This window comes from Phyllostomus hastatus, unplaced genomic scaffold (genome assembly GCF_019186645.2).
Source record: "Phyllostomus hastatus isolate PE091 unplaced genomic scaffold, TTU_PhHast_1.1 phas_scaffold_317, whole genome shotgun sequence".
NCBI classification, from domain to species: Eukaryota; Metazoa; Chordata; class Mammalia; order Chiroptera; family Phyllostomidae; genus Phyllostomus; species Phyllostomus hastatus.
The window spans coordinates 697,576-711,574 of NW_025334023.1; the positions used below are offsets into that span (position 1 = coordinate 697,576).

The 13,999-nt window shown below is 38.3% G+C and overlaps 1 protein-coding gene across 1 annotated transcript in view; it reads right to left on the reverse strand.

Moving 5' to 3' along the window:
• RRM1 (ribonucleotide reductase catalytic subunit M1) overlaps nucleotides 1–13,999 on the reverse strand; it is a 46,949-nt gene that overhangs the window by 10,614 nt on the left and 22,336 nt on the right. The window contains exons 8-14 of the mRNA XM_045818258.1: nucleotides 12,055–12,196; nucleotides 10,599–10,682; nucleotides 6,203–6,364; nucleotides 5,579–5,658; nucleotides 4,428–4,629; nucleotides 1,124–1,273; nucleotides 694–915 (exon numbers count right to left, since the gene is read on the reverse strand). Of these exons, the coding sequence (XP_045674214.1) occupies nucleotides 694–915; nucleotides 1,124–1,273; nucleotides 4,428–4,629; nucleotides 5,579–5,658; nucleotides 6,203–6,364; nucleotides 10,599–10,682; nucleotides 12,055–12,196 (1,042 nt within the window). The remainder of the gene's footprint in view (nucleotides 1–693; nucleotides 916–1,123; nucleotides 1,274–4,427; nucleotides 4,630–5,578; nucleotides 5,659–6,202; nucleotides 6,365–10,598; nucleotides 10,683–12,054; nucleotides 12,197–13,999) is intronic.

Consider the following 13,999-nt stretch of genomic DNA (forward strand, 5'->3'; position numbering starts at 1 on the left):
TATTTTCTCATAGTTCTGGAGGCCAGAAACCTAAAATAACATGTTGGAAGAGCCACGTTTCTCCCAGAGGCTCTAGAGATTATGTTCTTTGCCTCTTCAACTTCTAGTGGCTATCAGCATCCCTGGGTTATAGTTGTATCACTCTAATTTTGACATCCAAGGTCATGTTGCCTCCTCTTCCTCTCCGTGCCTCTTATAAGGACAACTGTCATTGGATTTAGGACCTACCTAGAAAATCCAGGATAATCTCCTCATCTCAAAATCCTTAATTACATCTGCAAAGATGCCTTTAAACCAGCTTTCACAGGTCCTAGGAATTAGGATATAAGCTTATCTTTTTGAGGGCTACCATTCAGCCAACTACAGGAACTCATAGGCAAAACGAAGTTTTATCCAACACAACCAGCATATTCTAGCCATGCACTCATACACCATGCACTTGCAGGCCATGCCAGGCTGAAGCTGAGGCCATGATGTCCCACCAGCTCCCAGTGTGGCTGGCCTGCCTCCTCACAGCCAGAAGCACCAAAGAGGGTAGACAGTAAGTGGACGGGGGACTGCAGGTGAAGGTTCAGCAGACAGAGGAGACTCCCAGTGGAGGATGGGGCAAACATACAGGCCATGTCCAGCAGTGATCGGGGAGGGAGGCCCACAGAATGAAAAAAGGAAGAAAAAATTTATCCATATACTTACTCCTTTGCTGACTGGAGAGCCCTCGTAGGTTTCATATGGGCCATGCTCCTTGGCCAGATCACAGCTGGCTTCCAAGGCTCCATAATAAATGGTTTCAAAGATTTGCTTATTCAATAACTGGGCCTCTGGACTCTCAAAAGGGTACCTCATCAGAATAAAAGCATCTGCCAGACCTTGTACCCCAATTCCAATGGGGCGATGGCGTTTATTTGATAAGTATGCCTTTGTGCCATAGGTTTAGACAAGAAAGAAACATTACTAAACTGAAAAAGCAACATTCTATACCAAATGACACACTCTTTTTTTATCTCAGTTTTCTCACATGATTCCAATTATAACTATTTAAATAATGACAGGCAAGCAGACTGTCATAAATTCCCTCCACCATGGATTTCAATGACTACCAATAAGCAGAGATATCTGTTCATACCTCTGGGACAGGGTAGTAGTTAATATCAATAATTTTATTCAAGTTTCGGACAATGACTTTGGTGACTTCAGCCAACTTCTTAAAGTCGTATGTGTGTTCTGATGTAACATACATATTCAGGGCCAGGGAGGCCAAGTTACAAACTGCAACCTGGAATGAAAAGACAAAGGGTCAATAATCACTAAATTTTTATTTCTTCCCTGGGTAGATAACACTATCATAAGTCTCTAACATTGAACAGTTCTGACATTGCAATTTTTCATTTTCATCTCTGATATCTCAATCTTCATCATCCCTTGGTAAAATTTCTAAACCCCAATACCTCTTCACATATATGAGTTGTAACATGCATCAGTGACATAGGTAAGAAGCCTGTGTTCCACAGTACATGACTCTATTACCAGACTTATAGCACATTATGCTATAATTTTCTATGTATATCTGTCTGAGTAGAAGTGTACTGCCCAGTACAATAACAGAATGTTATAAGAGAAGCAAGATCTATCCTTCTCATCATACCATGTTGATGCCATTTTTCTTTCAGAGACCTACACAGGCTTCCTACCTGTGACACACTCTAGCTTTCACCCATTTCCTTTCCCTTGGCTGAAGCCATCTCTCCTACAAGGGTGTCAAACTCATTTTCACCAGGGGCCACATCAGCCTTGCAGTTGCCTTCATAAGGCCAAATGCAGTTTCAACTCCGTAACAGTTAAGGAGTAGTTATATTTATACAGTCCTAAAATTATTTTGGTCCTTTGAAGGCAACCGTGAGTCTGAGGTGGCCCCCAGTGAAAATGAGTTTGACAGCCCTGCCCTATACCAAACCTTACTGTATTTACTCCAGGCAAACAAACTTACTTGACATTGCATGAAACCAAACACTATCCCTGATCTGTCATACAAGCTGTATTTCCTGAATTAAAGCTTTTCCAAAAACCATTTTTTTAAAAAACACTAAATCTGCATCCCATTTCTGACCTTGCCTCTTCTGTGAATCACCTTAAAGATTTGAGATTAGAAATTTGTCTCACCACTTCTAGCCAAGGTGCAGGCATGCCTTGCTTCTTTGCAGAACCAAAAAAATCAACAATAAATTTAAAAACAAGAAACCAGAACTGCCAGAAAATCAAACTGTATAGAAGTCCAACAACCATGGAGTTAAAGAAGAAACATTCATCCAGACTGGTAAGAGAGGCAAAGACCAGCAGCTGGGATGGAGAGGATGTGACAAGGAAAGATGGCAGCTGGAGGATGGGGTGTTCCCACATTCACATGCAGATAAGCCAAGATGAACAACTAGAGAGCTAGATAGGCCACACAACCCAGGGTTCCAGCAGAGAGAAATAAAGCCTCAAAATTTCTGGTGATAAAAACCTGCGGGGATTGCGGGGGCAGGAAAAACGCCTATCCTCAAAGAAGAGTTAGTTGGAGACCCATCGGGTCCCAGAATGTACATAAACTCACCCACCTGGGAATCAGCACCAGAAAGCCCCAATTTTCTTGTGGGTTGTGGGGGAAGTGACTGAAAGCAAGATGAGAACTGAGTAAGCAGCACTGCTGCCTCTCTGACTGCTCCCCCACATACAGAGTCACAACACAGCAATGTGGGTTGCCCTGCCCTGGCGAATGAATACCTAAGGCTCTGCCCCTTATAACATAATAGGAGCACCAAGACAAAGAAACATGGTCCAAACAAAAGAACAGATCAAAACTCCCAGAAAACAACTAAGCAACGAAGAGACAGACAACTATCAGATGCAGAGTTCAAAACACTGGTAATTAGGATGCTCACAGAAATGACTGAGTACAGATACAAAATAGAGGAAGAAGTGAAGGCTATGCAAAAGTGAAATAAAGAACCAACAGTGAGGGAAGGAAACCAGGACTCCAATCAACAATTTGGAACAGAAGGAAGAAATAAACATTCGATCAGAATAGAAGAAACAAAAATTCAAAAAAAATGAGGACAGGGTTAGGAAACTCCAGAACATCTTTAAATGTTCCAACATTTGAATCATAGGGATGCCAGAAGGAGAAAAGGAAAAGGAAGAAATTAAAAATGTATTTGAAAAAATAATGAAAGAAAACTTCCCTAATTCAATGAAAGAAACAGACCTCCAGGAAGTCCAGGATACTCAGTCCCAAACAAGTTGGACCCAAGGAGGAACACAACTAAGGCACATCACAATTAAGTTACCCAAGATTAAAATTAAGGAGAGAATCCGAGAAGCAGCAAGAGAAAAGGAGACAGTTACCTACAAAGGAGTTCCCATAAGACTGTCAGCTGATTTCTCAAAAGAAACCTTACGGGCAAGAAAGGGCTGGAAAGAAGTATTCAAAATCATGAAAGGCAAGAACCTACATCCAAGATTACTCTATCCAAAGCTGTCATTTAGGATGGAACAGCAAATAAAGTGCTTCTCAGATAAGGTCAAGTTAAAGGAGTTCATCATCACCAAGCCCTTATTATATAAAATGTTCAAGGGTTTATCTAAGAAAAAGAATATGATCAAAACTATGAACAGTGAAATGACAACAAACTCACAACTATCAACCACCAAACCTAAAAACAAAAACAAACTAAGCAAATAGCTAGAACAGGAACAGAATCACAGAAATGGAGACCACATGGAGGGTTATCAGTGGGAAGGGGGAGAGGGGAGAATGGAAGAAAAGGTACAGGGAATAAGAAGCATAATTGGTAGGTACAAAATAGTCAGGGGGAGGTTAAGAATAGCACAGGAAATGGAGAAGCCAAAGAACTTATATGTATGACTCATGGACATGAAATAAGGGAGGGGAGCACTGATGGGAGGGCTTGGTCAGGGTGGAGGAAGATACAGGGGAGGAAAAAAATGGGACAACTGTAATAGCATAATCAATGAAACATACTAAAAAAAAAGAAAAAAAAATTGTCTCACCATTTACTGAAAGGATTCTCTATAAATTTACATACTTTTAATTGAATGAGCATCCTAACATATTTTTGTGTTTGTCCTAAACTACCATGGCTATATATTTGTATTTTTCTCAAGTAAAGGTTATTACAACAATATTTATGTAAGAAACAGCTGACAATTTTCTACATGGCTCAGACTAAAAGATATTCAAGGGCACATGTAACACTCCTTCTTTCCTTTGTAATTTCTGTCTATTTCAGTGCCCTTCTGCTTACCAGAAAGCTAGTAAAATTCCCTTTCCCCATCTCAAGTGAAGTCAAGTGAGGGATTCACAAACAATAACTTCACTTCCTAAGATTCATGTCTCAGTACTTGATTCAGGCAGAAGTTTTTCTACCTACCTCATCTTTGCTAGTATACTCTACTATTTCTGTGCACAGGTTGCTGCATTTGATCGTTCCCAGGTTCTGCTGGTTACTCTTCCGATTACAGGAATCTTTGTAAAGCATGTATGGGGTACCTGTCTCTGTCTGAGACTCAATGATGGCATACCAAAGCTGTTGAGCTTTTACAACTCTGCGGACACGACCCTGTTTCTCATAACTGAAAGACAAAGCTAATATTATTTTACTATTCCCTAAGATCTTTTATTAAAGGAAATACACAAAGGAAAAACATTAAAATATAATATTATAAAAACTCAAATTTTTTACTACATTTTTCTAAGAAAAAAAAAGGAACATGATATTCCTCATTTTACTCTTGCTAAAGCCAGCTTTCCATCGCCTCAGCCTTAGAAGAAAACCAGGCAGCTTTAAATCCCTTCAAATATACCCAATTCCACTAAATCAAAAATACCTTCTATAATATAAAGGAAAAAAATCCAAAGTAGTCAAATTGTACTACTATGCTAAAGTAGTACTATTGTGCTATTACTTAATGAACTATTGACATGCACTGTCCTACTTGATCTTGATCCCTATGTGCAATTTAAAGCATAACTTATTTTATCAAAAGTACTATATAGCAAAGCAAAATAATAACCCTGATAACTCTTTACCTTCATTGTTAAAAGCATCAATTGAAAAACTCAAGCCCTGGCTGGTGTAGTTCAGTGAATTGAATGCTGGCCTGTGAACTGAAAAGTCGCCAGTTCAATTACCAGTCAGGGTACATGCCTTGGTTGTGGGCTAGGTCCCCAGTTGGGGGCACGTGAGAAGCAACCAATCTATTTATCTCTCACACATCAATGTTTCTCTCCCTCCTTTCCCTTTTCTCTAAACATAAATAAATAAACCTTTAAAAAACAATAAAAAGAAAAACAAAAACTCAAGCAAATATTTACATGTCCCAAAGTTTTAAGACAAAAAACAAAATTTTGTTAGATTCAGGAAGAAAACCAGACCAAAATATAATTTTTAATCACACTGACTCCTACATACTTCCAAATATTCCTAGAAACTAACTAATGAATGATACAGTTTTGAAATGTGGATCCCCCAAATAAGAGAAAAACATGTAAAACATTATTACTTTGATATTTTTCCCATACCTTTCATATAGCTTCTCAAATTCTTCTCCCCAAACCTCGTCCAGACCAGGACACTCATTTGGACACATCAAAGACCAGTCCTACAAAGGGAAGAATAGTACCACTCATGAGAAACTTCAAATAACCAACCATACATAATCCATCCAGAGGTATCCAACCTTTTGGCATCTCTGGGCCACACTGGAAGAAGAGTTGTCTTGGGTCACACATTAAATACACAAACACTAACAAAAACTGATGCACAAAAACAAAAGTTTTAAATAAATTTACAATTCTGTGTTGTGCAACATTCATAGCCATCCTGGGCCACATGCGGCCCGTGGGCCATGGATTGGACTACCCAGGGGATAGGGTATCCTCCAAAGACTGTCTTGGAAATCTGTTGGAGGAATAATCATTTTAGGCTCAGGCCTAAACATAAAGTTCTGCCTGTTTGTATATGACAGACAGTATCTATTTGGGAGGAGAAAAATCAAAAAAGTAGGAGTAGCATCTCTTAACTTATTCAAAATGCCTTCCAGAGTAAAACACATAGATGGACTTTCCCTAAGCATGATTTAAGATGATGGAAGAGAAAGCTTATGTGAATCGAGTTGTTATTACTAATAGGTACCTATCTCTCACCTGATTAGTCTCCACTCGTTTCATGAAGAGATCTGGAATCCAAAGGGCAAAGAAAAGGTCCCTGGCACGCTGCTCTTCCTTTCCTGTGTTCTTCTTTAAATCAAGAAACTCAAAGATGTCTGAATGCCAAGGCTCCAGGTAAATAGCAAATGCTCCAGGTCGCTAATAGTAAACAATCATCATTCTTTTCAGAATCAGAATGAAACAAAGAAACCTCCCATTTTCCAAAGCACTTTTAATAGTATCTCCTTGGATCTTCTCTATAATTAATAAATTAAATGAGATAATACAAATAAAAGTACTATAAAAATATAAAGTAGTACCATTTTCTTACAAATCTAGGAGTAAAAATGAGGATTTGACAAAAAGAAAATGTGAAAAAAGAAAGATTAAATAATTTGTCCAGTAATACAGTGAACTAGAGATGGAGCTTCTTCAGTTGTCATCCAGGTCACTTTACACTGTATGACATGTAGAAAGCCCGAAGAAAAATCACTTTAACTTTGACAATAATAGGTTGTGTGCTTACTAAAGTCAAAAGGTGAAATGTCTTATCAAGGTCCCCATAGATTTTTTTTAAGTACTCCAAAGAGAAGTTCATAAACTAAGAGATGATTAGTATGCCTACATATCCACAAGAGGCAGGCTTGACTTGCAAACTAGCCTACTGATAATAATAAATGAACAACCCAATCCTCTCAACTTTACTTTTCCCTCTATAAAACAGGCAGAGTTTTGTTTTTTTTAAAGAAAAGTTAGAAGACATATGACAATTCCTTTTTAAGATCAAGTATTAATGTTACCACTTTAGAAATTCTTTGCAAATATGTAAAATAAAGCCGCCAACTAGATCACTGGCTGCCTGCAGCCAGTATGTATGGGTGGGAAGGATGAGGGTGATTCATATAGAAGTGCATGAGCCATCAGAGAGATGCAAATTAAAACCACAATGAGATATTTCACACTGGTCAGAATGGCAATTATTAATAAATCAACAGACGTGGAAGGTTGGGCACTGTGCCCTGAGGAAGCTCCACAGGCCATACCCGGGCACCTTGTCTGGCTTTCTGTCTTGTCTGCCCTTTTCTTCTCTTGCCCAGCGCAATGGGCCATGGGTACAACTGGAGATCTCAGTCTGACCATGGCAGACTGAGATCTCCAGTTGTACCCATATGTGTGAAAGGATGTTAGTAAGGCTGCTCAGGGGAACACCTAGCTGATCTTTTGAGGAACAGAGTGAACAGCCAACAGTATCCCAGCATATATGAAGTTGGAGGCCAAAATTGTAGAGGACATTGAAAAATCAGACGGTAAGGAGATTGCTTTGGGACGATAAGGTCCCTGGGACCAGTGCAGGGACCAGGGTGGCTACAGCCCCAGGCCCAGCCCCTGCTGGGCCTGCCAGGATTCTTGGAAGAGAGCCAGGTCAACAGGGAGGTTTGAGCAACATCAAGATGAACGTGGATGCTTGAAGTCACTCAGGGGAACAAAGAAAAGTGGCAAATACACAGGGGCAGTGTGCACCTGCTGAGACTGTGGACGTTGGATGGGTCATTACCAGAGAAACTGAGGAGCCAGGTGACGCCTGGAGAAGGGAGAAGAGTTGGGCCGTGACAGACCCTGACTGGGATAGCCTGAAGTCTGGTTGGAAAGTTGGGCTGTGTAAGAGGCTGGGCACTTGTTTGGAGCAGCAGGCTTGAACAGGAGGAATTTAAAATAAAAAAAATTAAAAAAGAAAAAATAGGCTCTTGGTGGTTCTTTAGGGAATTCTCCCACAGTGGCCACCACTGCCTCCCCAGATATGACCCTCCCCTCCCCCAGCTGCAGCAGCAGAGGGTGCCCACCCGCACCATGGCCCCAGCAGTGTGTGCCCAACCCAGCTGCCACCACAGCATGGGAGGCTGCACATCCACGTCTGTTACTACTGCACACCTGCCCCCCCACACCCCCGCCACAGCATCAGAGGAGACCACACCCACATGCCCACCACCCCAGTGGTGCACACCCACGCCCACTACCTCAGAGGTACATACCTGTGCCTGCCCACAGTGGCACTCCCACCCTGATATTTATTATTTCTAATAAAATATCAGAAACAGAAATCATGTAAAAAATCCCATTCGATATGGCAAGAAGAAAAATAAAGTACCTAGAAATAAACCTAACCAAGGATGTAAAACACCTATACTCAGAAAACTACACAACACTGAAGAAAGAAATTAAGGAAGACACAAACAAGTGGAAGCATGTACAATGCTCATGAATTGGAAGAATTAACATCATCAAAATGTCCATATAACCCAAAGCAATTTATAGATTCAACACAATCCCTATTAAGATACCAATGACATATTTCACAGATATAGAACAAACATTTCAAAAATTTATATGGAACCATAAATGACCCCAAATAGCTGCAGCAATTTTGAGAAAGAAGAACAAAGCAAGAGGGATCACAATGCTTGATATAAAACTGTAATACAAGGCTACTGTAATCAAAACAGCCTGGTATTGGCAAAAGAACAGACACATAGACCAATGGAACAGAACAGAGAGCCCAGAAATAAACCCAAGTCTCTATGGTCAATTAATATTTGACAAAGGGGGAAGAAGCATAAAATGAAGTAAAAATAGCCTCTTCAACAATGATGTTGGGAGATCTGGACAGCTACATGTAAAAAAATAAAATTCGATCACCAACTTAAACCAGACACAAAAATAAATTCAAGGTGGATAAAAGTAAATGTAAGTCATGACACCATAAAAGTCTTAGAGAAAAAACACAGGCATGAAAATCTCAGACATTCCACACAGAAATATTTTCACCAATATGTCCCCTACAGCAAGGGACATAAAGGAAAGAATAAACAGATGGGACCTCATCAAATTAAAAAGTTTCTGCATGGCCAAAGAAAACAGCATTAAAATGAAGAAAAGAGAACTAAATATATGGGAAAACATATCTGCCAATGATACCTCAGACAAGGGTTTGATCTCCAAAATATATGAAGAACACAAAAGACTCCATTCCAGGAAGACAAACAATCCAATTAAAAAATGGGCAAAAGACTTGAACAGACACTTCTCCAAGGAGGACATGCAGAGGGCCCAGAAACATATGAAAAGATGCTCGGCATCTCTAGTCATCAGAGAGATGCAAATTAAAACCACAATGAAGCCCTGGCTGGCGTAGCTCAGTGGATTGAGCGCAGGCTGCAAACCAAAGTGTCGCAGGTTCCATTCCCAGTCAGGGTACAAGCCTAGGTTGCAGGCCATGACCCCCAGCAACCGCACATTGATGTTTCTCTCTTTCTCCCTCCCTTCCCTCTCTAAAAAATAAAGAAAGAAAGAAATCTTTAAAAAAAAAAAACCACAATAAGATACCACCTCAGGCTGGTGAGAATGGCCATCATAAACAAATCAACAAACAAGTGCTGGAGAGGTTGTGGAGAAAAGGGAACCTTAGTGCACTGTTGGTAGGAATGCAGACTGGTGTAGCCACTGTGAAAAAGTCTGGAATTTCCTCAGAAAACTAAAGATAGAATTGCCTTTTGATCCATCAATCCCACTGCTGGAATTATACCCTAAAAATTCTGAATCACCAATTCAAAAGAACCGATGAACCCCAAAGTTCATAGCAGCACAATTTACAATAGCCAAGCATTAGAAACAGCCTAAGTGCCCTTCAGGAAATGAGTGGATCAAAAACTGCAATACATTTACACAATGGAATACTATGCAGCAGAAAGAAGGAACTCCTACCCTTCCTGACAGCATGGGTGGAACTAGAGAGTATTATGCTAAGTGAAACAAGCCAGGCAGTGAAAGACAAATACCATATGGTCTCACCTATAAAGTGGAACCTAATCCACAAAAACAAACAAATAAGCAAAATAGAACCAGAGACACGGAAATAAAGAACAAACTGAAAGTGACCAGAGGGAACAGGTAAAGGGGATAATGGGGGAAAGAAGGAGAAGGCACCAGTCAAGGAACATGTATAAAGGACTCATGAACATGGACAATGTGGCGGGGGGAGCCACAGGGCAGGGGAGAGACAGGGTAAAAGGTGAAACAACTGTAACTGAACAACAATTAAAAAAAGAGATCATTTAAAAAAAAAGGTGCATGACGAAACATTCTGGGGTGATAGAAATGTCCTATTATTTTGATCGGTATAGTAATTATACAATGTATATACATATGTCAAAACCCATCAAACTGTACATTTCAAGTGTATGCACTTTAAAGTACAATAACTTATACAAATCAAATGGGTTTTAAAATGAAAAAAGGCAATGTTGTTAGAAATACACAATGAATCATCTTATGATAAGCATACATGGCAAATAATTTTTAGTTCTGATTTCCAGTACTTTCAAGTAATGGAGCATACCTTGTTTCCACCTTGATCCACATATCGAGCTGTATTGTTATATACTCTCAGCATTGGTACAAGGCCATTGGAATTGCCATTAGTCTGAAAGAGAGATTGAGAATAAAGGCATCTGGAGGAGAAAGGGTGGGGGCTCAGCAAGAAAAAGAAAAAAATAGCTCAAGAGTGAACAAATTACTCTCTCCCACTCTATAAAGTTTTACCTGCTCTCAGTTTCTACCTCTGCTTTTAAAACATAATGCTCAACATAAAATAAACAAATTGTTAATACATTGTAATTATATACAAAAGTTATTTCATGGCATCTCTAATTTACAATAAGACATATAAATTACAAGTCAAAAGAATAAAAAATAAGGATAAATTCCACACCTTCTAAAGATCATTCCCAAAAGAATTCAAGGCAATATACAATAAAATTTATATGCAATAGATAAATCAAAACAGTAAATAAGGTAAACAGATTCTCAGCAATAAATGAATTCTAGAATGATGATAAAAAAATATAGACTCCTAAGACTAGAATAAACCTCATGAAATTTCAAAAATAATCCTCCTACCCCAAGGCAAGCCTTTAAATAGCTTAGAAAGATACATAAGCAATGGCTCATCCTACTACTAAGTGAAAGTTCTGTATATATCACAGCACCTCCAAAACACCACATAATGGAATGGTTTTCTTCTGGACTCTCTAGCTTTATTCTATAGGATTAGATATTTTCTTCACATTACAGATGAAGAAACAAACACAGAGATGTAAATGACTTGTGCTAGGCACAACTAATAAGTAGTGAAGATAAGATTTAAAATAGTGTCTTACCTAATATCATTTTCTTAACTCCCAAGGAATCATGAACCAGCAGAGCTTGAATTTACATTAAAAGTGTCAATATTTAAAACCTGAATCCTGGCTCTATCACATATTAATTGACTAATCTCTGGAAGTAGTTTAACTTTCTAAGTCCCAGTTTCTTCACTTCTAAAGTAAAAATAATAGTGCATATAGTGCCTGTACTCACAAAGTTACCATAAGGCATACAGTTTCTACCATGTGTCTGTAATGATATCTATCTCATAAGGTTGTAGTAAGGACTAAATGAGTAATTCATGTACAACTTTTAACAGATTTAGCCCATAGTAAACCATCTATAAATGACAGCTACTATTATTATAAATGAAACCAGAACTCTAAATCTAATTTCAAAATATAAAATAAACCTGTCTGAGATTAGAAGGATCCTAGAGATCATAATCTAATCTAAATCTCTAATAAGACAGAAGAAAATGAAGCCAGAAGCAGTGAGATGACTCACTACAAGTCACACAACCAGCCAGTAATTAACAGAGACACAGGTCTCCCATGCCCTAGCATATGCCCTCTCAACCATAAACCTGGTTGCTTATGGACTTGATTTCCTCAGTTCTACACATTTTTAGTCATACAACAGAAGCTTACCCCAGCAATGTAGCTGCCAGTAGCTCGAATACAACTCACAGCAACACCAATTCCCCCAGCAGACTTGGAAATCAATGCACATTGCTTTAGAGTGTCATAAATGCCTTCGATACTATCGTCTTTCATACTCAGAAGGAAACAGCTATGAGGAAAAGAAGTCACAACTCAGCAAGCAAATGAAGCAAAGCAGAGTCACAAAAATAACTATATAATCAAAGACACTAAGTTAGGCAAATAAAAGATTTAAAGTTTACAAAATTCCTAGGTGAAAAAAAATACTTAGAAGAAAAAAATACTTTCACGAACTATGATGCAGTAAGACATATCAACATATCATAATGTTGTAAAATTACCTTGCTGCCAAACCTAGATGTTAAGCCTAGAAGTAAGCCTTAGAGATAAGTCTAAACTATTAGCTTACATTTCACCAGACTGCAAACATGCCATTATCACATTTTCTCATGTAAATTCCTAAACATGCATAACAATGTTTTCAACAGTTTTCAAGAAAAACTAAACATTAAAAAAAAAAAACCTATGCAAAGGTCAACCAGTTCTTTGATATGTCACCAAAATTCAGCTCCCTTCATCTTTTTATTTTTTTAAAGATTTTATTTATTTATTTTTAGAGAGGGAAGGGAGGGAGAAAGAGAGAAACATCAATGTGCAGTTGCTGGGGGCCATGGCCTGCAACCTAGGCATGTGCCCTGACTGGGAATCGAACCTGAGCTTTGGTTCACAGCCCACGCTCAATCCACTGAGCTACGCCAGCCAGGGCTCCCTTCATCTTTTTGAAGACAATCTCTCTACCTGTGCTTTGGATCTCATTCTATTCTCTACTTCGGGAACCATACTTTACCAATGATCCCTTCACTACTTTGAATAATCAACCAATCAAATGGATTCTATCCACTGATGACTTGTACTGAATATTAAGACATTCAGAAAGCTGTACATAATAATATACTTTGTACTTATAACCACCTACATGAAGAAATTAGACATGACAAAGCCTAATTAAAATTCCACACCATCTCATGCATTTCTACCTTTCAGCATTTACATGTTCTACATTTTAAAAATTTGATTGCATATTTATCCTCTGCCACTTGTTTTTAAATCAATATTGTATTAGAGATTCTTTCCTACTGATACATGTAACTCTAGTTTGTTTATTTTCACTGCTATATATTTCATGGTATAACAACAAGCTACCAATATATTTGTCCATTTGCCTGTTGATGGACATTTGGACTATTTCCAATTTGTTTGCTAGTCTAAACAATGCTTCTGTGAAAATTTTTGAACATATCTCCTTGTGCTCATATCTAAGGATTTCTTTAGGGTATAAACCTAGGAGAAAATGGATCTCCTAGGGTCAATGGGTAGGCATATGTTCCACTGTATGAAAGATTCTCCAAAGTGAATGGTTAAGTACACTCTATCTAGCAATATATGAGTTCCCTGTGTTCTATATTCTCACCAACACCTGACATTATCAGACATTGCATTTTTATCAAACTGATGGATAAGATGTATCTCATTATGATACTTTCATTTTCCTAATTACTAGCAACATTTATTACCTCACATGTTTACTGGCCAATCAAATTTATTCATCTATGATTTTTTATATCCTTTGTCCATGTTTCTATCTGGTTCTGTCTTTTTCTTATAATCCCTGGACAGTTAACATACATTGCAAATTATCTTCTAGCAGTCTGAAACTTGTTTTTTTTTCACTGTTTTTGATTCACAGAAGTTTTCAATTTTAATGCAATTTTCCTTTATGTTGTTTTTATTATATCTATTTTAGGAAATCCTTCACTGTTCTGAGGTCACATATATTCTCCTAACAAGACACAGGTTGAGGCATTAAGAGTCATGATATCTACAACTCACTTTTTAAATTAAGTATATTTTATTGATTATGCTATTAGTTGTC